Source organism: Oreochromis aureus, linkage group 6 (assembly GCF_013358895.1).
Source record: "Oreochromis aureus strain Israel breed Guangdong linkage group 6, ZZ_aureus, whole genome shotgun sequence".
NCBI classification, from domain to species: domain Eukaryota; kingdom Metazoa; phylum Chordata; class Actinopteri; order Cichliformes; family Cichlidae; genus Oreochromis; species Oreochromis aureus.
Genome location: NC_052947.1, coordinates 18,419,805 through 18,443,074, shown reverse-complemented (window position 1 = coordinate 18,443,074; position 23,270 = coordinate 18,419,805). Strand labels below are relative to the sequence as shown.

The following is a 23,270-nucleotide window of genomic DNA, read 5'->3' as shown; positions in this document are numbered from 1 at the left end:
TTGTAATGTGGTGTAATTGCTTGAAAATGATGTCAGATCAGTGAATGAGTCATGTCATGGCACAACTGAGGTCATGCTTACAGGTAACTCCTTTCTGTCGTGAAACACTGCAAAAATACCGAGAATATATCCCTAATATTCTGCCAAAACAAAGACATGAGCAGAAAATATTTTAAAATGCAAGCAATCCAACACGTTCAGTCAGCCAAACTACTGGTTAAAGACGACACACTATACGAAACACTAGATTATACTTGTTTTTCTACCTTCACTGCATGACACAGTCAAATGGGCTTAAACTATGTAAAACCAAGCAGAAAAACTGGTTTCATATCATTTTTTTTTTTTTCCTCTGAATTTGTGCAGCAGCTTGTGAGGCCTTGTTGAATCTATGGTAAAATTCAGACTACCTTCCAAATCCAATATAAGAGGAATTATTTCCCAAATTCCTGCATACAATGTAACCTGCTCATAACCTTTCTTCTCCAGCTTGAATTCATTTGAGGGCTCGGGCTAAGGATTCAAGAGTGAGGGACTGAGGATTTGGCATGGGCAAGTCTTGTATAAGGAGCTGGCTGCGAGCTCTGCAAGCTGTGAGAAAAGGGACAGTTTAAAGGTTTACAGCTTCTGCAAACACTGCATAATTTTTCGATTGCGTATTATCACATGGTGCGTGTCGGACTGGACGTTTCTTGTTGAAAAGTATTTTTCAACATGCAAAATTGGCTGTGTTATCAAATGGTGGGGTTTTAATGCCTTACTGATAATGCTGATCTACCTTTCTCTGACTGATCCTCTTATCTGAAATCGCATCCTTTTATCTCTAGCTTACTAAGAGGTGAGTGATTGAGAATAAGAAGGAAGACGACACCCTTAAGAGCTCTAGGGAGGACAAGTGTGTGTCTGTGTGTGTGTGTGTGTGTGTGTATGTGTGTGTGCATACAAAGGGGGTAAGAATCACCTTGATTCAGTACACCGGCTGTCTTTGAAGTGTCTGGAGCCCAGCACGGCCAGCACAGAGCCAACCGTAAGCCTTCCAGCAAAAATCGAGCCTGACCTCCCCACCAAATCATAACCATATGAACATAAGAATTTCCACCTTAGGAGAATGCTTTCTCCCCCGTCCATCTCCCAGGGTGAGGCATTAAGTTGTGATAACAGAAAACAGGTTCTGAGAGGGGGTGGGAGGGGGGCATTTGGAGGTGATGGAGGGTGGAGAGGAGGACAGGAGGACAGGAGGAAAATGGGGGTTACAAGTGTGCCGTATGGAGGAGAATGGAGAAGGGGATTGTGTCCAAAAAATGTTGTTGCGCACAGCCTGACTACCTAAAATGGAAGTTTCTCAGGCGAGGATCAAGAGATATGGTGACCTTCACAGTTGACAGAGTGAGAGACAGAAGACGGGAGGGGGAGTGGAGTGGGAGAAAGGCAAGAAAAAAGGAGACAGAAATTTTGAAATGTGACTCTAACTCAATAAATACCTTTCTAAACCACTATAGAGAAGCAGAGTGGTACCTTCACTGAGGCCTCGGGACCCACCTGCAACTGGAAATGGTTTCCTGCCTTACACAAACACTGTTGCACCCTAATCCATGTAATTACATCCCATATTCCACATGTGTAAGTACACATGTACAACATTACTATTCTTTTTTTTTGTTTTCTCCCAAAAACCTACACCTAACTTCGATGTTGAGACTCACTGGGGAAGCAACATATTTACCAAGTGAGTAAAAAAAATAAAAAGTAATAATAATAATAGAAAAAAATTGAAGATGTTTTACAGCATAATTCACATTAAACACATCCTCGTGCATGGACGTCTGCCACTGAAACAAAGCCCCATGTTGGAGAGCCTTTTGGGTGGATGAGTGTGATTTTGTGGCTGTATGTGTGTGCGATAGTTTGAATAAGCATTCCTCTGAGTGTGCGTGCAATTAGGGTAAGGCTGTTTGTGTGTGTGTAGTGTGTGTGTATAGTGTGTGTGCGGTTGTGTGGCGGTGGTGGTTGTTAGCGGTTCCATCTGGGTCTCCTGGAAGCTGTGTGGAGTCAGGAAAACCACATCTCATAAAAGCGGAGGCAGCCCAATGTTCTACAAGGACAGAACATTACTGAAAATGTCGCTCAGGAAAACCCTGGGCTTCGGCCCACATGTTGGCTGCAAAGGCTCTATCTCTCTCTCTATTTCCACTCAGTCTCTCTCTCCCTTTACTTGTTTTTTTACTTGGTACGGGATAAGAAAGAAGAAGACAAAATAGACAGCGGGGAGTGTGGGAGACAGAGGCTGAGACAGAGAGAAGCCAGCGCTGATAGCGATTCCATCTGTCGGTATCGAACAGAGGAGTGAGCAGTGACAGGCTGCGGGATGGGGCGGCGGCGGCGGTGGTGGTTGTCTTGGAGGGGTGGGGGCATCTGGTGCACATTGGCCGAGGGTCTGTCTGGAAGCAACCATGGGAGAGGAGGGAGGACGGAGGGAGAAAAGCACGAAGGCCTGAGCAGTGGACAAGGTAAAAGTCCTGCCAAGATGAAGGGCAAAAAAAAAAAAATCCTGGCAACCATTAAATGTGTCTGTGTTGTTCACATACTGCCTTGGATTGAACCTGAAATCAGGGGAATATGGGAGAAATCGCAGGGAAAGCAGCCTAAAGGGTAAAAAAAACCCAAACACCACAGGCACACGTGCATAACTATCAGTCATCACTCTCTGGTGAAAAACCTCTTAGCTCCAATTCTGATGATTCCACAGACATTTTAAGGTTATTCAATGTCAGCCTATAAAAAAAAAAAAAGAAAAAAAGAAAAAAAACAGCATTTGATAAGCTGTTGAGTTTTTATCGTGGGTAAAATATAGAGTTTAAATGAACTGACTGGCAGAGACGGTAAGGTTTATTTATACAGTTAACTTGAAATAAAATGCTATTTATAATATTCCTTTACTGTAAGGTAAACGAGTCTGCCCTGCAGGGTAATCAAGTCTTGATTTGCGAGGCTGTAATCACGATAGTTAACCCAAACGTTCTTATGTGATAATGGCTGCGAGAGCATCCACCGATGCTTCTGATATGAATGAACAACACATGAATGACTGCTGATGTTTATTTTTGTACATCAATGTATACTGTGCGTAAGGTATGTAGGTGTTTGGCTCGCTCGCTGTGATCATGCTCAACCTACTGGGACAATTGTCAGTTCCTACTGGAAATAATAAAGGCAGAATAAGCAAGTTTAAATAAAAACAGTCCACTGCTGACAACCTTCAAACACACTGTAAAATGTGCGTTAACGAGACGCTTCGTTACATCATACTAGTTCCGAAATCATGCACGCATCTTCTTGGTAATGACAGTAATTTATATCATATCTTATTGAAATAAAAATTAATTTCGTTACTCCTGTGGCCTAAGCACCTTCGTTCAAATCCTACATCAGTACAAGCAACCCTTTGAAAGCCAGACTGCCAGGATTACGCTAAAGTAATTTATCATCGAATAATGTCCCCTGACACAAGTATAAAAAAAAAGACAACTTATTATCTATCATCTGCAATAAAGTTCTTCTCATTTTTATCTCTCATTTAGTGCGATGCGGCGGTGGGAAACACGCCCCTGACATAAGGCGTCGCCCGGAGGCTCGGTGAAGATGATTGAATTTCATAGCTACTTACAGGCTAATAGGGCCGTACAATGACTACTTACTGTCCTTAAGTGACTGGCTGCTTCTCTGTGGCCGCGGCCCCTTTGAAGCCCTTCTGAGGAGATCTAGAGGATTTAGTCAGTAGCGTGACATGAGGCTGAGCAGTTGAGCAACAGTGCTCCCACCAGCTGACTATTAGAACCAGCTGATAAAAACACAGAGGCTACAACTATGGGAAGCACCAGCGCTCCAGTGGTTGCTCAATGCAAGGCTTTCTCACACTGCAGACTTAGCGCATTGAGTCAGGTTTCTCAGGGAAAACGTCGGGTTTGAACGATGAAAAGGCGCGAGGGGATTTTCAAGCTGATGCAGCCACAAAAAAAATCCCTTAACTGCCGTTATTCAATGGAGCAAAAATCTCAAAAATCTACTTGTTTTTTCTTTAGCTCCTGGCACTTTGATGCTTGTTTATATTATTTAATAAGGTCAATTCTCAATATAAATGAAAACTGACTTACTAAAAAATAACTTGTACGGGCGCTGGTGTTTATTTTGTATTAAATATGACAGTCAATAAACTTGTTTTTTAATTAAAAAAAATCAAAATTATTCTATTAGATAGTTTTATTTTATTATCATAACATTTCCAGGCTGTACGTCCTTCCAGTAACGTACAGATTGGGATTATCGTAAGACTGCCGGATTGTTATTTTTTGCATGTGTATTTGTGTGTGTCCTAAAGAAACTAACTGAACTGGTGAGCTCGTTACACACAGAGGCTGTTTCCACATACAAACCACTTTGTCCTCATCATGCTGTTCCACTTACACTCTTGGAAGACCAAACCATATATGCATGTGCACACATACGCACACACAGACACACAGCTAACCACATGCACATGTTCACTTGCTCTTAACTAATTCATTCAGGAACACTTTGGTTTGGGTTTCAACACCAAAACCTCTGTACCTTTGATTGAGAAATGTGTCTGACTGCAATTATCTGGGAGGGGAGGGCGAAGGGAGGGATGGATAGAGAGAGGAAACGTGCTACAGCGGTTTTATAGCTTGATGGCGTGACATTTTTCTCTACATTTTTTTTTCTTTTCTTTTCTTTTGCCTCCCCCCAAAAAATCCCTTCCATTTTTCAAGAAGAGGGGCATAGTGTTGACAGAGCAGGAAAAAGGGGGCACACTGAAGTAGAAGGTAAAAGCAGGGAAAATGGGAAGAAAATGGATGGACAATGGGACTGAAGTGGCTGAGATTGTCAAAGCTGTGCTTTTGTTCGCTAAATTTGAAAATAACTGCAAAGTCAGGGAAAATCTTAGACAGATTTGGAACTGATGGTAATAATCACCACGGATGATAAGAGCCACTTTAAAAAAAAATTATGGAAAATTGTAGGCAAATAGAAACCTTTTGCAAGGACAAATTTGTGTGTAAGAGGAGAGTAAATACTGATATATAGTATCTGGACTTTACACTAAATCCATATGATGCTTTGTGTGTGGCACTATAGCATATATGCCGGTCACTGACCTGCAGTATGTAGCCCCTGACGTAGTCTCGGAGGGTCCAGCCCAAGCCATGCAGGATGTGCAGCACCTCCTCCTGCTTGAGCACGGAGAAAAGGCGGTCGAGAAGGATCTTGAGCCTGACAGGTACCGCCTGGGTGCCGTACAGCATCAGGCTACTGATGTCAAACACTACATTGGACTGAACGATCTCCACCTGGGTTGGGTGGTAGAGATGCTGGGTGCTGAGCTTGTCCAGAGCTGCATGAGTGACCCGGCGGAGCAAGGGAGAAAGAAAGGAAAATGCACACACACACACGCACACACAAACACGCACAGTTAATGACTATCAAGTTTCTCTCCCATCTCAAATCTTTCCTCTTAGGCTACTGCGTAGTCAGCACTAGCTGATAATAACATATCTATCAGATAAAAGCAGTGGCATTAACGCTATTATCTGCCATTCATTCCATTTAATCTATAATGTCTGGCTCTTTCACATTTACGCTGCCCTTGCACCTTTATTTTTATTTGCCTCTTTTGTCTTGATGTGTCACCCCAGTTCCACCAGGTTTTGCCTCTAACCTTAACACCTTTTGGCTCATTTATTATTATTCTGAAGCGACGGAACCAAAGTTGCATGCTTACTGAGTGCATGTCATAGGGGTTAAAGGGTAACATAGAATTTCTTTCTACTGTGTTGGACATTTAAAGACGACAAGAAGCAGGAGGGACATAATTAAGTCAGCGGTTATCCTGTTTTTTTTTGTTTTTCATATTCATAAATGTCTTGCAAATAACATTTTGCATTGACTTTTTATGCTGTTTTCTCATATTAATGCAAGTATTACAAAGAAAAAGCAGACTATATGAATTCTTGGCATTACATAATAATAAAATGATATGTCTACTGTCTAATGTATGCAGATTGAATACATTAAATCAGTATTTAATTAAAAAAAAGAAAAACATGCTGAGGAGCTCTGCATCTACATGCAACCACCAGCAAATTTCAGCAATAACCTGCGACAGCCTGTTGGTTGCCCTCCCCTGAGGGGCAGAAATAGGGGCAAAAAGTTCCTCTCTGTCACCGCAGCTCGTAAAGGTTAACAGTCAGTGCAAGTTACAGTATAGGTTTGTCAATACCCCCACTGTTGCCGGCTCACTCACCTCTTCCTGCTCCCTGTCTGGGTGACACCTGGTGAACTCTTTATCTCTTCTCCTCTTTCTCAGTCCCTCTCTCTTTCCTAACCCCCCTCCTTCTCCCACCCCTCTTTCCCCGCCTGTCTGGGTGACACCTGGTTGGGTCTCTCTCTGATCCTGGGACGTTTTTTTTTTTTTTTTTCCTGCTGACGAGGGCTTTGCCTGACAACACAGCACAGCCAGACACGAACATAATAAAAAATGAAGAACTACTTGTCAGAGTCCCTGCCAATGCTGACATGAAATGAAAAGTGGGGGAGAGGAGAGATGGGTGCTTGACAGTTCAGAGGGAGAGATTAAAAAATAGTCAATGGGGTCCTGTGCGATCTGCTGAAGGGCCCATGGCCTGCGCTTCTGCGGACGCAAGCCAAACAGGTGTTTTCTTTTATCTTCACCCCCCCACCCCACCCTCCTTCTTCTCTTTGTACTTTCTTGCCTCCTCTCCCTTTTTCTTTTACCCGCTTGAAAAACTCATAAGGTGTGGTCTCTTGCTACTCTATCTCTCTTGCGGCTGTAGAGTTTTTCTTTCTTTTTTTTGATCTAAGATGCAAAAACAAGACTTTGAAAGCAAAAAAAACAAACCAAAAAAACAGAAGCAAACGAGCTGCAAAGTTACTTTTACTGTGGAAAATTAGCAAAAATCACTTGGATTTTAGTACATTCAAAGCTACAGAAAGACTGAAGTTAACAGAAAACAGATAATATTAGTTGCATTGTGATAATTTCTATATAGAGCCCAGCTATATAGAAACATAAAGTAGTTTTATGAAAACCCTAAAGGATGAATCTATTCATTATTTCAATAACTAATTTTGGTAGATACAACAACAACCTTAATGATTTATGGTCATGTGATTTTCTCACCATGAGCTACCCAGCCATGTTTGCACTGGTCACATGTTCGTAGGTGAATCTTCCCTGGCTGGAAACACTCACACGTGCAGTTCACCAGTGTGCAGCGAATGGCCTGTGGAAACACACAAGAAAAGAAGAAATCCAAATCAATTACAGTTTGGGTAAAAAGGAGAGATAATGGAGCAAGACTAACAGAGAGCAGCTTTCAGCTAACAGCCGTGAACTGAAAAAAAAGAAAGAATTTTAAGAAGACTGTTGCAGGTCAGCAAAAACTCCAAGCTCATCACATACTGAACATAATGCTTTGACTGTTTCTTTAAAATGTGACAACAGCGAGATAAAGACCAAATCCTACATTTTCAACTACTTTTCGACTCCGCCTCTCCGTATACAGTAAGAATCCTGAGATCACATGACCCAACAAAGGACTTTGCCTTCTGAAAACATAGAAATGTAACTTGTTTTGACCGAGGCTCCATTACTCAACACTGGAGCTGCACTTAGTCTGACCCCGGAAAGCTTTTAGTAGGGAGAGGTTAAGTGTCCAGACTTCACAAGGTCGACTCAGTGCAGCGCAACACATCGTCTTCTGAGGCTTAACCTCTCGATTAAAAAAAACCAAACAGACAAGACAATGTTCTGTTAGATTTTAAAGGTGTTCACTTGATCGCATATATAAGTCTGATTATTCAATAACGCAAAAAATGTATAAATGAATGCAACTTCATCACCCAGAAGAGCTGCAAGCTGTAAATGTCAGGCTGGCACGGGGAAGCAAGAAGAGAGGAAATGAGGAGTGAGAAGGCAAAAAAAGTCATTAGAAATAAGAATCTTTAATAGAAATTGTCAGCCTTGTGTTTATCAGACATTTTTTTACATTATCTAGATGAAATGATGAATAAAGATCCTAACACCAACCTAAACTGCCTGAGGGGAATCAAAAGCTGTAGGAGGATCAGTGCAGCAAAATGTCTTATGGGAAAGAAAACACTCATGACATCCAAAGTTTTCTTTGTTTTTAATCAAATATGTTTTTGTTTTTTTAACTTTAATGTAATGTTGGCTGTTGTGTGCAAGTTTATAGCTTCCTACTCCATGAGGCAGTCACTGTTTATGCTGGTGATGCATAAAAAAAGTAACAAGAATAATAACAATAATGATTAAGGGCTAAATAATCATTAGGCGATAGTCTAATAGTTTTGAGATTTCATTGCGGGAAATGCATTACCTCATTTGCTCTCTCAGACTCTTTATACAACGACGGGAAAGAAGCAAAAGTTGCACAAACACAGTTGGTCCATTGAACTGCATGTGCAGACCAGAAATCTTCTCACTGCCGTACAAATTCTGCACATTTTATATATTTACAGAATTTACAAGTTAATATAAATAGAATAAAATATTTTACATTCAGTATGGCGGTGGGTCTGTGCCGAGGACATTCTTCCTATGTGTTCTTTCTTTAAAATGATAAGAAGAAAAATCTGTAATTAAAAGTATTGCAAAGAAAATATGTCAGGTGTGCTTAATGCGGCACATTGGCTGGAGGGTACAAAGGGACTGCAGCGAGCTGCTGCGTATTTACTCTGACGGGGAATTCAAATGACGCAGAAACTTGTCAGATCAAAATGCAGACATACCTGTGGGTGTCTGTCAGAGACAAAAAAAAGAGGAAGACAATATAAAGCTAACTGCTTGTTCATAGACCAAACTTTACTTATCAGCACACTAAACTTTATGAATTTATTGTCTGCACTGAATATGTTATCTCATACTGTCTCAATGTAATTTTTACAAGGTAATGGTGGGACAGTTTTGTGACACAGTCGTGGAAACAAAGGGTCGTAGGTTGGAGTCCATCTCTGCGCCACCAGCCTATATTTCACAATATCAGAAGCAATCAGCGCTTTCAGATAGACAAGGATTAGAGGTGCAGATCAGCCTTTGCATCACACAGCTGAGGTCAGCGCACGAGCTGCAAAAGACAGAATTTTTCTGCTCTTTGCTTTGCAAGTAACATTTACCCCGTCTGCGGATTAGACCAATATCCTGCAATTCAAGATATAAAACTCGCTTCACTCACAATCAACTAAGGGACCATAAAATCTATCAGAATCCCCCCCCTTTGCTTGCCCTGAGGTGTTGTAAACCAGATTAGTTACTGGAGGTGTCAAAATGAACACGGGCTAATCCAAGATTAAACACAAAATTACACCACTTCTAACCATGTCACCTCACAGTTTGACACCAAATGAGGCAGGAGACAGAGATTATTTGACTTCACACCATTTTTAAGCTCTCCAGGTGCAGGGATGGCAATCCTCGCAGTGTGCGAGGATTACACGCCGTGTGTCAGTCGGAGCAAAAGTTAAGCACTGAGCTGACGTTCTAATCCAGAGCAGTGCGTATTAAACGAGTTCAGTGTTCCTTTAGTCAAGGACACATACTAACCAGACGTAGGAGCTCATAAACATTCAGAGGTAGTTAGGGTCAAATGCGTGACCTTTCAGATAGACAGACAAAAAAGGAGTCAGAATTCTTCAGTGGTTTGTTCTGAATAGTTTTCCATAAAATTCCTGATTCAATGTAACAACTTTGCAGCAACATCCGTGCTCCTGTAGCCACTTACAGCCTTTTTCTTCGTTTTTTTTTTTTTAACTTCCAAATCAAATTCCCATGTTGCCAACATATAAGTTTCCTGCAGCCTAGATTACAAGACTACTCCCTTATTCACAAAGGGTCGACACAGTGCGTAACACAGTTTGATTCAACTGTTTATGTCAGATTCCCTTTCTGACGCAGCCCCAAAAGGATTGGTGTTGTGTTAGGTGAAGGTGTAAACGACTACACTACTGAGCCACCTACAGGCCTACAAGACTTGAAGATTGAAATTATTGTTATATTTCAGGGGGATATTTTTTCTTTAATACATTCTTATCTAGTTATATTGATATCCTGTTCAACTGGTGTTGAACCAATGATTACAGTGAAATGCAAGAAAAGTGCTACTGAAGTGCTTTCTTAACAGTCAGACCCCCAATTATGTTCAGAGCTAAAAGGATTTGATCAGTAGAAACTCAATAAGCAACATCCTCGATGACTGATTGATGTTTTTTAAGGTTCTGAGTTTTCAAGTTTGAATTATTGCTTTACACTTTCCCGAGCATGCTTGACTATTTGATAGACATAGTCAAGCAGATCATTTCCTAGTTGTGGTCCTGTTATGTTGTACACACTTCATCTTAATTTTTGAGTACATTCTTTGGCTTAATTGCACTTCAGTTTATTCTGCTTTTGCCACAGAAGAGTTTCCTGCATAAACTATGAAACTCTCCTCACAAAATCTAATTTAGAGCAGCCAAATTTAGCACGATGATGTCACACGGCACAGGCCTTTTTCTAATTACCTCTCTGCGCGGCACCGCTAACAGCAGAAGATGGAAACAAACAAATGGAAATATCAAATGCACCTCTGCTGTTTACGAGCTGGGGTCTGACAGCTGACAAGATAGTTAAGGGGCGTCTAATACAGCAATTAGAGCGTGCCACTGTCTGCAGGGCTGCTGCTGTGACAAGGCGCCCTCTAATCACTGACTTATTACGCTGGCTAGCAGCACCTCTCATATCTGGCCCATTAAGCAGACAACAGCATTAAGAAGCATTAAAGCAGCAAGCCCCTCTCGACTGAGGAGGCACTGACGGGAGAAAAAGGAAGGGAGGGGACGCACAGTGCCTGTTATTTCTCTGTATTAATTTGTGCATTGTTACGCGTTCAGTTTGGAACATGTAAGAGGAGTGTAACAGGAGAAATGTTTGTCATGTGACTGCATCAAAGCTGATTGCGCACAATGAGATAAAAGACTACAGAGTGAGAGGCAGCAGACGGATGTGTCAAGGATGGCCATCAAAAACAAGATCAAGATGTGAGTTGGCCTGTGCATGTGGCTTGTCAGAGGAAATGAGAAAGACAAAATCATCAGACTTCTCTAAGATGCTCACGTACTCGCAACTCCGCTTCTGTGGCTCTGGATTGTATTTGACCGTGGTTTAACCTGTGTCTGGCCTGAGCTGGGTCAGGGACGAGCTTGGGCCCAGATCCCACCGCTACACTCGCACATATTTGTCACAGCAGGCCGGGGGAGGAGGCTGTGTTATCTGAGGCCCGGCCAGATACACAACATTAGTCACTGTGCTAGTGTCTCGCCAGGGTTTCCTCTTTGGCTCGCAACTAAAGACGACGATTGTGAGCAAAAGGACAGAGGAGTGTGCGTTGGGCTTCATAAATCACAAGAAAACTTAACAGCTAAACAGCAAGGCGAGGAAAATCCCGACAAGGCTTCAGCAATTAGACCCGAAACAACAGTCATCTCTCCTCCCAGCTGTCGCGTTACCACTGTGGTCAACAACTTAACCTAGATGCAATCAGAACGCATCATTTCCAGCCCCTATCTGGCTCAAGTGTGTGCGTCTCTCACTGCTGGGTTTTGTTTAGCTCGAGGCTTGATGTTTCATGGATGTTTTGCTTGGCTCACAGTCCCTGTCCCAGCCCAATTGTATAAACACTGACAGTCAGCAATGGCCAGCATCAGACTGGGGAGGACTCTCAATTAAAAGGCTGTTAGTGGGACAGATGGACTGAAGAACTGCAGGAAAGGGGAGCTGCTGAACAAGATGGCTTCATCTTGGACTTTAGTTTAGATAATCAGTCCAACTCTAAACCAAGCAGCAGCATATGTAAAGGTCAACCAAGGTACTCATTTGGTGCTGTGAAACTAAAGAACTGACGGCGATCCTAAACTAATATCCGCTATAACTGTATTCCTAACCTGTCATATTTGAAGGTTGACATTGTAACTATATGCCACCAAAAACACCACAAAAGCACCAGCTGCCTAGCCCGTTTCTGCCTCTCTATATCCTCTCTAGACTTCGTACGACGAAGCCAACACAGACAGCTGCTGGATCCTGGGCGGGTATTGTTCCTCCTACTTTAACTGAAACCTTTATCATGTTCAACACACAGCCACAGACCACATTTCTTGTTTGGTGAGTTAAGCAAAGCCGAGATTTAAATGAAAACCCCGTGCGTACTTGCGCATCATGTGTGCATGTGTGTGAGTCTTTGCAGCAGCAGCAGCTTGAGATTTAAATTTGTCTCTGCTTAGGGTCACTGTAAAACACTGGGAGCATCTTGTCCTCTCTTCCACCCACAAGATATTATCTCATCCATGAGTTAGCTGCTGAAATGCTGTCAATTTCCTGCCAGAAATGTGCAGCCAACATGTGTAGGAAAAGAGGCACAGCAGCTTTGCGTGTCATAAAACGGGCCCTGGATCCGTCAGATAGATCAGGACTTCACAATGTCCATATTGGAAACAGGTGACAAATAAAACACGGCGAATAAAGAAAGTCTTTGTAGTCAGACACAGCATGCCACAAAATACAGGGGAGCAAATGCCTCATGCCAGGGCTAATCTTTGCTTGTTTGATTTCATACATTGGATTTGGCTCGAAACAGAGCTTTCTTGCTTTACAAAGTGGTACAAAATAAACAACGATTAATCACTTGTGCACTAGCTTCAGTTTTCAAACACTTGCACTAAACTGTAGTCCACAGAATAGAGACTGTTTTCCACAGAAATCCCCACAGTGTGAGGCTCGTCCTCCGTGTCAGCTCTCGTTTTGAGCCTACCGCCTGGCAGTCACAGAGCCAGAGGTCCCTGTCCTTTGTGCAGCTGTGTGTCTGGGCTTTGACACGGGGCAGAGGGACCAGAACTATGCTAATAGGAACCAAATGGGGCGTGAGTCCCCGGTGGATTACAGAAGGAGAAGAGAAGCATGTGTTTTCGTGTATTCATGCGGAGATCTGGGACCCCGCTCTTTTTTTCCTTTCCATTTTTTCCCCCCCTCTCTTTCAGTCAAACAAATAGAGGCAGCCATGTCTGTTGTTTGCACGCACTCTCAGCTAATGACCTGACATATTTTTTATTGTCAATCAGCTGGTGTATCCCGAGCCTGATCAAATAAATACAAAAGGCTAATATGATGTTTGGATTTAGGCCTTTTTCAAAGGCGTCTTTTGTGACACACTGTAAACTTCTTAATCTGAAGTTCAAAAGGGCCAAGTCTGAAAATGAAGTTAGAAATGAAGTAAGCAAGGAAAAATAAACATTGAGTAAAGACTAGTGAACGTCCAGTGCGTCTGAGCTTCACTGTTTGTGAACATATTGAGTCTGTGTGTCTGTATTTCAGCTACTCTTTGCTTTCACCTACTTTTTACTGACACAAAATTTGTCCTGCCTGCAGCTTCAGAGCTGACGGCCCAAAGAAGGAAAATATACGTTTGGTTAAGCTTTCAAAAACAAAAAAAGCAACATCCTAATGTGCTTGCAGTGACAGACGTCAATCCATTCAGTTTCAGCTTCGATCAGAGCTCTGCTCAACTTCACCTACACTGACACAACCCCCCTGTGATTACTTCAGAGTCGAGTGTGCACCCAGTGGACTGAAATTTGTGGTTCCAACATTCTTGCTTATGTTATGTAGGTTGACACAGTCACAGAAAGTAAATCTCCACATGATGAGCACCACCCCGAAGTGTTTCGAATCAGATCGATGATGAAACCTTCGGTCTGACTCACTTGCATGATAAATAGCCGAGCGTGTACTTCTGGACAGTCGCGCTTGTTTATAAAGTGGACGGATAAAGGACCCAGCTGGCTTTGATATTGTGAAACACAGAGGAAGAGGGAGCATAATATAGAAATACCGGAGCAGAAACACAAGCCTGTGATCTCGCTCTGATATGCCATGCTCTCAGACAGTGCAACCTATAAAGATGGAGAAATGCACCACATGGTTAACACAGAACTACACTATCAGTTCAAATACCTAAGCATCAAGGGAGCAGCGGTTTCTCCCATCTTTTGTGTAGACAGCAGGTCCATGCAGAGGCCCCCTAGTCCAGGCCGCTGGCCCCTCTCAGCTCTCCTCAAAGCAATTCCCCTGCCAGAGATCAAACCACCTGCCCAGTGACAGACCTTTGGGTCCACAGACACAAGGCCAGGTTCAAAGAAGAAGTGCAAGGGGAAGCAGGGATGGAGCGAGAGAAGGAATGGGAAGTGGGGAAAGAAAAAAAAAGTGAGATAGCAAGGGAGCAGGGGGTGGTTTGGGGGGAAGGGGGGTTGTCAGGTAAGGTAGTGTGTAGGAAAGGTGGAGAAGGAAGGGAAAGCTAATGAGGGGAGGTCGGTAGGCTTAGAAAATGTTGTGCAAAAGATGCTAAAATTCCCAAAAGAGACAGCTGTTTGAGACTTTCTTTTTTCACCTTATGTGAATATCTGAAATACCGTATCAATGCTAATATTCAGGTCAAAAGCAAAAGAGGATAAAGTTGCAAACAGCAGCTGTTTCTTTAATACGACCCAAAGACATGTCAGCAGAGATATTACCTTTATATTATTGCAGACATATCTCTATAAATGTACAGCATTCCAGTATATACAGTATAAAAATTGAAAACATGTAGTTATGATGCTTATTTTCACTTTAAATAGCATTGCTATTATTCAACCACAAAACATCCAACCTTGTAGATGTGTTACATTTTAGTAGCAAATGACTGGAATTTATTAAAAATGTCTGTTCAGCTTTAGTTTGATAAGATGTTTACTGGATGTTTATAACTTCTATTAGTATTAATTGAAAATAGCCAGTATCAGTTGCAGTAATTCTTCCTTTTTAAACAAGCAGTTATAATATTATCTGAACGTTGATTAATATTCAGCTGATTGGCTGCTTTTTCGGCAATAAAATAAATACCCAAAAGCCACTCGACACTTATTAGTCTTTCTGCTTTTCAAGCAACACACTTCCCCTATCACTGGCCATTGTGAGCACAGGAAAGGGAAGCAAATAAAGAGGCCATTGTTGTCAATATATTCCACCGCCACTGCGACCTTCAGCCTATCACAGGGAGGGACGAATGGCTGATAAGGACAACTCCCTGTCAGACTTGACACCTGCACTTGCTGGCCCACTGATTGCCCCTCGTCGAATGCAACTATCACAGCGAAGGCCTGCAATGCAACACTGCTTTCCTGTCTGGAGACTTGAGCGAGTGATGTGGCCACACAGTGCAACCAGACGCACATTTGGGTGGGTGTGTGTTGTTGGGGGGGGGGGGTGAAAAAGGAGAGAAAAAATCAAGGTGTAAAAGGAAAAGGAGGGTGAAAAAACAGGAGTGGCGGAGAAGGTTAAGTTAGTGAAAACGGAGCAAGAGAGGAAGAAATGACCAACAATGGTTGCTCTTTGTTTCTTCTATCAATCCCCCCCCCAAACACAAACAGAAAGTATTAGTCAGATCCCAGACATATTGCTGACCCCTCTCGGTGAGGGGACATCTCCATGGTGATCACTGGTTGGTGTGGGCGACGGGACACACACGACGCGGGCCTGACCGCAGCGTGACGACAGGAGGCCAGCGCAGGAGAGACTATCGCCAAATTGACATTTAGTCATCACACTAGTGTAGAGGGTGGGACTCGCTACCTCCGTTCCTACCACTCGAACTACACACATACAAGCGCCCACACATTCTCCCACATTCCCTCTCATGCAACCCTGTGTACACTCACACACTAACACACGCACCCATGCAGTGAATTCCCCTACTCAAACTAGCTCCCAGCCAGCAAAATCTTGGAAGAGCTCCTAGGTTTAATCTTGCCAATAGCTCTTTATTTTCTTTGACCATTTTTAATGCAAAAAAGCATGTACTAATTGTGTGTAAGCAATCTGCAAATTATGTATACGTTTTTGTCAACCGAACTGAACACTACTGTAGACACCATTGGCTGGTTTTCAAGACACACGACTGGGCAATAATATTTGTTTCTTTCCTCAGAGTTTTGTTCAAACAGTGTGTCAGCAGCAGTGGTTTACTTGTAAACACCTGGGCCTGCACACTCAACAGCTGTGGAAATCCAAACTATGTATAAGCTATGCTGAACAACGATAACGGCATTATTCTGATTATTCGCGAGGAGTTAAATCTAGAACGCCACCTAATAAAAAGGAAAAATCACTTAATGCTATTTACAGATTTGTGCTTTTTCTTTCTTTTCTTTTCTTTTTTTACCTCAGCCAGCATAGCCAGAAGACTGCTCCTGATTCAGTTTTGTAGCTCCCTTTTTAGAAACAACCCTCCAAGAAAAAGCTGAAACGTCCATGAGTACTTGCAGTGTCAAATGACACAGAGAAACGGGACACAAGACAGAGATACAGACACTGAGGGGAGGGAGAGAGCATTTAACCAATAGCTACATCAGTGCAGTGACAGAAGTGTCACTCCCAAAGCCGCACGACGAGGGAGAGAAGCAAGGAGTGTCTTTGCAACAGGACAGCGAAAGAGGGAGGGAGACGGCAGACCAAAGGAAAGTCCATCTGGGTGTTATCAGTCTTACAAAGTTCACAGATAGAGGGGCTGAAGTGGAGGCTAGACGCCGATGCAGAGTCACGGGTCACAAAGAAGACGGAGAGCTCAAACAGGTGGAAAAGGGAAGGAGGAAACAAGAAAGAAAGAAAGAGAGAGGAAGAGACTCATAATTGCACGAGAAGAGCGGAGCCAAGCCACAGTGATTGCCATCCTACAATCGACCTGACCAAATTGCGCGTTCCCTCTCAGGACCCTCAAAGTCCGCTTCATTTGGCGAAAGCCGGAATCCGTATTTCTGCAATTATAAAGCTATTGACTAATTCGACATATGTTAGCGTGTCTTCCAGCCCTTGAGTGCTGGTGTGCCATTGAGTCATTAACTTTGACAAATTGTGACAGACTTTTTTATTGCCACCCAATCATGAGAAACAAGACTGTGGCAGAGGAGTTAATGAGCGGCGTGTTTCTCCTCTAAGCCTCCCCTCTCCGCCGCCGCCACCTTACGTTCGCTTTCCTCTCCTCTCAGAATTCCTGCACCCCCTTTCCCCAAATCCCCCTCGCCCCTCCATATTTATAATTTTACCACATCCTAACAATAACACGGCCGGTACTCAGCGCAAAACACGCGGGCCCTGGCCTAATGAATCTCATGCCTTTACTGCGGTAAAATGGCCAGTAAGTATTACCAGCTGCGACACTCTCGCTCTCTCCCTCCCTCATTCTCTCTCCCCTTGGCAGTGGCATTGAGCTTGGGAGAGCAGGGGTGATGGGGGGGAATTTGGTGGGCCGGTGGGGGGGGACCATGCAGACACATCTGAGTGCAGCTGGACCAGGGAGAGAGGGAGAGAGAGAGAGAGAGAGAGAGAAGCTGGGGGAGAGGAGGATGAGGAAGAGGAGGAGGAGAAGTGTGCGTGTCTTTGTGGGGAGGGGGGGGAGACCGCAAGTCTCCGTGTTTCCAGCTGCCTTTCTCAGGGGCTCGGTTTTCTCTCCCTCCTTTGGTTTTTCGCAAGGCCCTTCTGGTCCCAGCTTACTTGAAAAATCACAAACACACACGCGCATAGACACACAGACACGCACACACACACACGCCCCGATCCACCTCCCCTCCATCCCTCACGTTCGGCCATCTTTGTTTGGACAGGGCTCAGGAGTTCCAGAAAAGCTCTCTCAGATGTGCTGAAGTAAGGGAAAAACAAAACAAACTGACCCTCACACACACACACATACACACACACACGCACGCACGCGCGCACACTCTCAAAATTTATGTGAGTGCACAACAAGTACTTTACACTCACACATGATACCGTGTAACAGGAGAAGTTCACACACACACACTGCCGCACACATGAACAATTTCACTTGTGAGAAGAGCCAAAATACCAGCTTCAACCAGAGAACAAATTTGCAAAGAGATGAAAAAAAAATAGATCGGAATATATTTTACCTCATTGAGGTAGACAGTCTGAACCACTGAAGGCATGCATTCTTTTACACAGTGTGTGTGTGTGTTTGCATGTGCATGTGCCCCTATCCAGGATCACATCACAAGGGCAGGGCTGAAGCAAACCTTGACATGTGTTACCTCTTTGTAATATTGACTTTGTTATAGCTATACGAGTGGGAGAGTCAAGCCAAGAGCCCAGGCCTTGCAGCAGTGGGGCCCTCCGAGTTCGCTAGAAAACAAACACCTGGACAAGCGTGAAAACTGAAAAACAAAGTATCCACAAAAGCAATTCTGTAAAAAACATATTCAAGTAAATTGTAAAACGCCCATCACTCCTGCTTGTTGACTCTTTGCATTTTCTCTAAATTAAGAATATTATTTATCTGATCCTATTTCTGGAGTGTGTTGCTTACAGAGCCTTTTGGATTTGGCTACTGAGAGAGCCTTGGCCTGGCTTCGTGTCTGAACATGTGTACTGGACCAAGTGTAAAAGACGAAAATCCTCTTTAGCTATTGCCTCTCTTTATTATTTAACACCGAACTGCTTGTAGGCTTACAGAGACACACTGTAAAAAAAAACAACTTTTTTTTTAAATCTGAAAATTAACATTTATCACAGCAGCATCTACTCTGTATCTATTTTGTTTTTATTCTTGTGGAAACTAAAGCTGACGCCGTCTCACTTTAGATGACAAACACGAAAACAAGCCGAGAAAAAGTTACCAGAAAAGCACATATGCTGTTTTTTCTTTATTTGAATGCTGTGCAGAAATAAAAGATTGATTATCATTTTCTGGCTCCTGCGAGTGTGAATCCCATCTTGTCTCTTTCCCCAGTGATGACTCTGCTTATACATTTGAATAATGAAGGCAAGTCATTTAAATATTCCCTCTGTATTAAAAAAAATGATGTTTTTACACGATGCAGCAATATTAGCCATGTTAATTGGGCTCTTTGGACTTTCCCAATAGAAAGGCTAAATTAATTACTTATGTCGACAAAATGTCAGACACGGTGATCTAATAACTACAACTGTTTCCAGCGGCGTTGTATTCAGCGTGTGCCTTTTTTGTCTCGGCGTTATGTATTTGCGTGATTGTGAGCGAACTTCAAAAAACTCGAGACTTGAGTCCGGCTGCCTGAGTTAGGCCTAATGAACGAGATGGGAACAAAATGCTTTGACATCCTCTCCATGTTTCATGGGTGGCTCTTGAGAGTCCTTCTCCAATATTCATCCCCTCTTCTCATACTAATCAGCCACTACGGTATTGACTGTTTGTGCTTGCAAAATGACTTGTGTTAGTGTGTGTGTCTGTGCTATGGAAACACACCCACGTGCATTATTTTTATTTTCAAACATGCCAATCTGTGGTCTACTTTGTAATAAAACATGTAAGAGCCGGAGAAAGTGAATTATTTGCAGGACATTATGTGTTTGTGTGTGTGATGTGTTCATTAGTGTGTGTGCCACACACTGCAGGGGGCTTTGAAGTTAAGACTTCTTCTTCTTCTTCTTTTTTTTGTAGCTTTCGGCTGTTTTTCAGTCTTGAAGAAGAACGGTATCAGCGCATTTTCCTCAAGTACGAATAAACATTAGACTTTAGGAAAGAAGGCGATGGGGAGACATTAAGAGCATCGGTGAATATGAGATGATCAGATGGCGTGTGAGTGTGTGTGTGTGTGTGGGGGGGGGTATGCACGCACGTGCATTAGTGCATACACGCGCACGTGCGAAAGCTAACAGAGAGGCCTGCTGATGCCATGTTTCAGACGACCCCTTGAAGTGGAAATGAGCTTCCTCGCTCTTATAACTAGTCCGTTCTCACAAAGTCAGCAAACTCCGCCACCCCTCCAAAGAAACGCAGACTCCTCCCCGCCCGCCCAGCCCTGTGGTCAGCTTTGCAGGGATGAATTCGGTGTCAGCCCTCAGAAACAGTCCCATCTTGCTAGATCTGCCTCGGGTAAAATCTCTAGCCGCTTTTGTCCCAACTCATCTTGTTAATACTCTCAGTCGGAATAGGAAAATCAGTAGACACAGGAGGATTTGGCACAAGGTTTGCTTGAGAATCTGCCACATCTTTGTCTTACAACATATTTTAAGTACTATTGTCGTGTCACATTTAAAATGTCAGAATTATCAACAACTACTAGTAATATCTAATAATTTTCTTTTCAAATATTTCATTTGTTTTAACTAAAATAAAAATGATCAGGAGTAAAACACATTTTAGATTCACTAACCAGTAAATATTGTGATTATTCAATTATTCAAATATAGTCAAGCATGATATTTTTGACAGGTTTCTTTAAACAAACCAGTTCAATCCCTTTTCCACACTCAATACATCATTTTAAAAGAAATCCCTAGCATTAGTTATTGATGATTGAATTCATTTGGCCTAAAATATTTTCCTCTATTTCATTAAGTCTGTCTGCACGTGCACATTTTATCTCCATTTCTCTCATTATTACCATGCCGTGTGTATTCGTGCAGCTGGTTTGCTGAAGATCCATGCTGGTGTTTGAACCTGTGCGAGCACCTAAGGGTCCATCCCCAACCGTCCTCGGAGCAGAGAGCGACAGCTGTATGGTGATGCCGTAGCGATAGGCATCATCGGCTTGCTAGAGACTAATTGGTCCACGGCGCTCCTCTGAGTGGCCTCGCTAATTAATTAGAAAGGCAGTGGAGCTGAAATTTTTAATCAGGACACCAGGCTCTCCAGCAAGCAGGAAAAAAAAGACACATCACCTCATCATTCCGTGTAATCCACCTGACAGTGATCTCCCATGTTGTAATATGAAGGGTGTTGTGTGTTTAGGTATTCATGTAATCTGACCAGGGAATAAGAAATACATGTATTACGGCGGCTTGTTAAATCATTTTAATTCGGGGAGTTTCAGAAATGATGTGTCTCCTAATACAGTATGCATGACATGTATTTGGTTTGGACTCTGGAGAACGCCGTTAAGGTGGTCGTTTCCTCCGAGTGTTTTTGTTCCACGTGCGCATATCGTGACTTCTGCTTTTAAATCACGTAAAAGAGGCGTTTTCTTTATAAGAGAAAGAAAAATACAGATTATATGCTATGTATGTTACTACAAAAAAAGAAGCATGGCTGTGTGTTAAGCTCTAGTTTCCAGAAACACAGATTGTTTTTTTGTTTCTTTTTCCTTTCCAAATTCCCGTTACACTATAGAAGCAAAATATTATTTTTCCTTTCCCCCATCTGTACTTATCCAATTAAAAGCAGTCACTTAAACCAAAACCTTTCATCATAGAGAAGAAAACGGAAATCACAAGCTTGTTTAAAAAAAGAAAGTGGAGTTGTATTTCTCCAGAAAAGGGAAATGATGAATCTAAGGAACTGTGATTTTTCACCACTCTGTCCCAAAACTGTGCACAGCACACTGCAATGAGTCGTCGTAAAGGGCCCGAGACTGGAGGGAATCAAGCAGGGACGAAAAGACTAGTAGCATGATTAAAACAGAGTAATGCCCGTCAGCCACTTCGCGAAGAATGGATGGGAAACAACACGTGCTAACGATCTACTGTGATCAGCTACTGAGATGACAAATTGGCACCCCCTATTTGGAGTTGCAGTAAGATAATCACAGTGTGTGGACACTGAGCAGGAAATTACAGTTTTACTGTGAGATCACGAACCTATTGTAATAAAAATAATACATTTAGGTGTCACCTACACCTACACTGTAAAAAACAAAAAAAACAAAAAAAAAAAAAGGCATTTAGAAAAGGCAGAAAAGTTTTGTACACACACACACGCACACAAATACCTTCACCTCAGGTAGTGACATTAAGTTCACGTGTGCCGCAATCTCTGTGACCGCCTTGGCTTTGCTCGGCACTAATCAACCAGCTCTTATCAGCCTGTTGCTTTGGCCAAAATAAACACACACGCCGCCTTTTATTGCTTTGTTTTCACAGGTCATTAGGGGAAGGAGAGAAGACGCATTGATTAGTTTTCCAGACCACTGGATTATTGTTGTGTTATGACTATCATCATTAAGTTTCATTAAGGCTGCGGTTGTTCTTGTTTCCAGAAAATGAAGACGCGGCAGGAAAGGTGAGTTGGCTGGAGAGCCCATAGCACGCTGCACAAAGAGTTAAGGGCAAAAAAACAACCGCAAAAAAAAAGGACTTTGTGTGTGAGATGCTTGTTTGAGGCAGTGAGTCTTCAACTGCAGTTTTACTGATTAGACTGAACTCTGACCTCCTTTTCACTCGTGAAACTGGATTTTAAAAAGAATCCCTCTGATCCTATCAGTCATATTTTTCTGGCTGCTCTAAAGCGGGGCCACATTCCACATTATTTCAAGTGCATAAAAGAACATTTAATGAAGCGGCGGTCCCTGGCTGTGTCCTCCAGAGTCAGCTTTGTTCTGGAGTTACACATATGCTCCCAAAGCAAAGAGAAACTGGCTCTGTCGCTAGGCTAATTAGCATGTGTTAGATAGTTAGTAGAGGGCGGCCCTGTGTGATGTGTACTGAACTGGAGTAAAACGGTGGGGCAAGGACTGTACTAATGGGCCGCTTCCTCCCCACGGGGAACCTCCCTGCAGCTCTGCACATGCTGGCATCACTGCAGCCACGGGGCACTCACGGGGCCTCTGCAGAGCCCAGGGCAGAGGTGACCGCCCAGGAAGCCGCCTGGCTTGCCTGGCATCATTTTCATGCAACGCTGAGCTTTCTGGGTGTGATGCTTTGAAATGTAACGGCAGGTGACAGTCACACACTCTAAGATACACATATGCGTGCAAACTGAGAGCAACATTCAGATTAACAGATTTATCAGCCTATGGAATAGCTCAGACAGCTGGTGCTGTTGCACTAGCTAACTCCCTGGCATTGGCACATGCATTATTTACAGGAGGAGCTGGGGCATTAGCAAGCTCTTTGGCACTTGGTTAGCAGGCGTAGCTGGTGAGCACCATCAGCCAGCGAGTGTATCTCTGTCAGTGTGAGTAAACAAACAGTAGGGACATGGTGTGACAGCGCAAGTGGCGTGCTACACAGACACACACACACACACACACGCACAGACACATGCAGACTCATCGGGGAGCCGAGGGGGAGGGCAGCATCCATATTTATAGGGCCTTTCCAGCATTTGTCCCCAGGCCAAATGCTGCGACTACACTCAGCTGATGTCAGAACAGCACTT

The 23,270-nt window shown here is 43.1% G+C and overlaps 1 protein-coding gene across 6 annotated transcripts in view; it reads right to left on the bottom strand.

Moving 5' to 3' along the window:
* Positions 1–23,270, bottom strand: part of bnc2 (basonuclin 2) — a 165,634-nt gene that overhangs the window by 36,621 nt on the left and 105,743 nt on the right. For 5 of the 6 annotated variants that reach the window (XM_039613796.1, XM_039613798.1, XM_039613800.1 and 2 more), the window contains 2 exons: positions 7,217–7,319; positions 5,175–5,410 (listed from right to left, as the gene is read on the bottom strand). In XM_039613796.1, the coding sequence (XP_039469730.1) occupies positions 5,175–5,410; positions 7,217–7,319 (339 nt within the window). Of the gene's footprint in view, positions 1–5,174; positions 5,411–7,216; positions 7,320–16,343; positions 16,497–23,270 lie in introns of those variants that run through there. The other variant, XM_039613799.1, reaches the window with a different exon arrangement.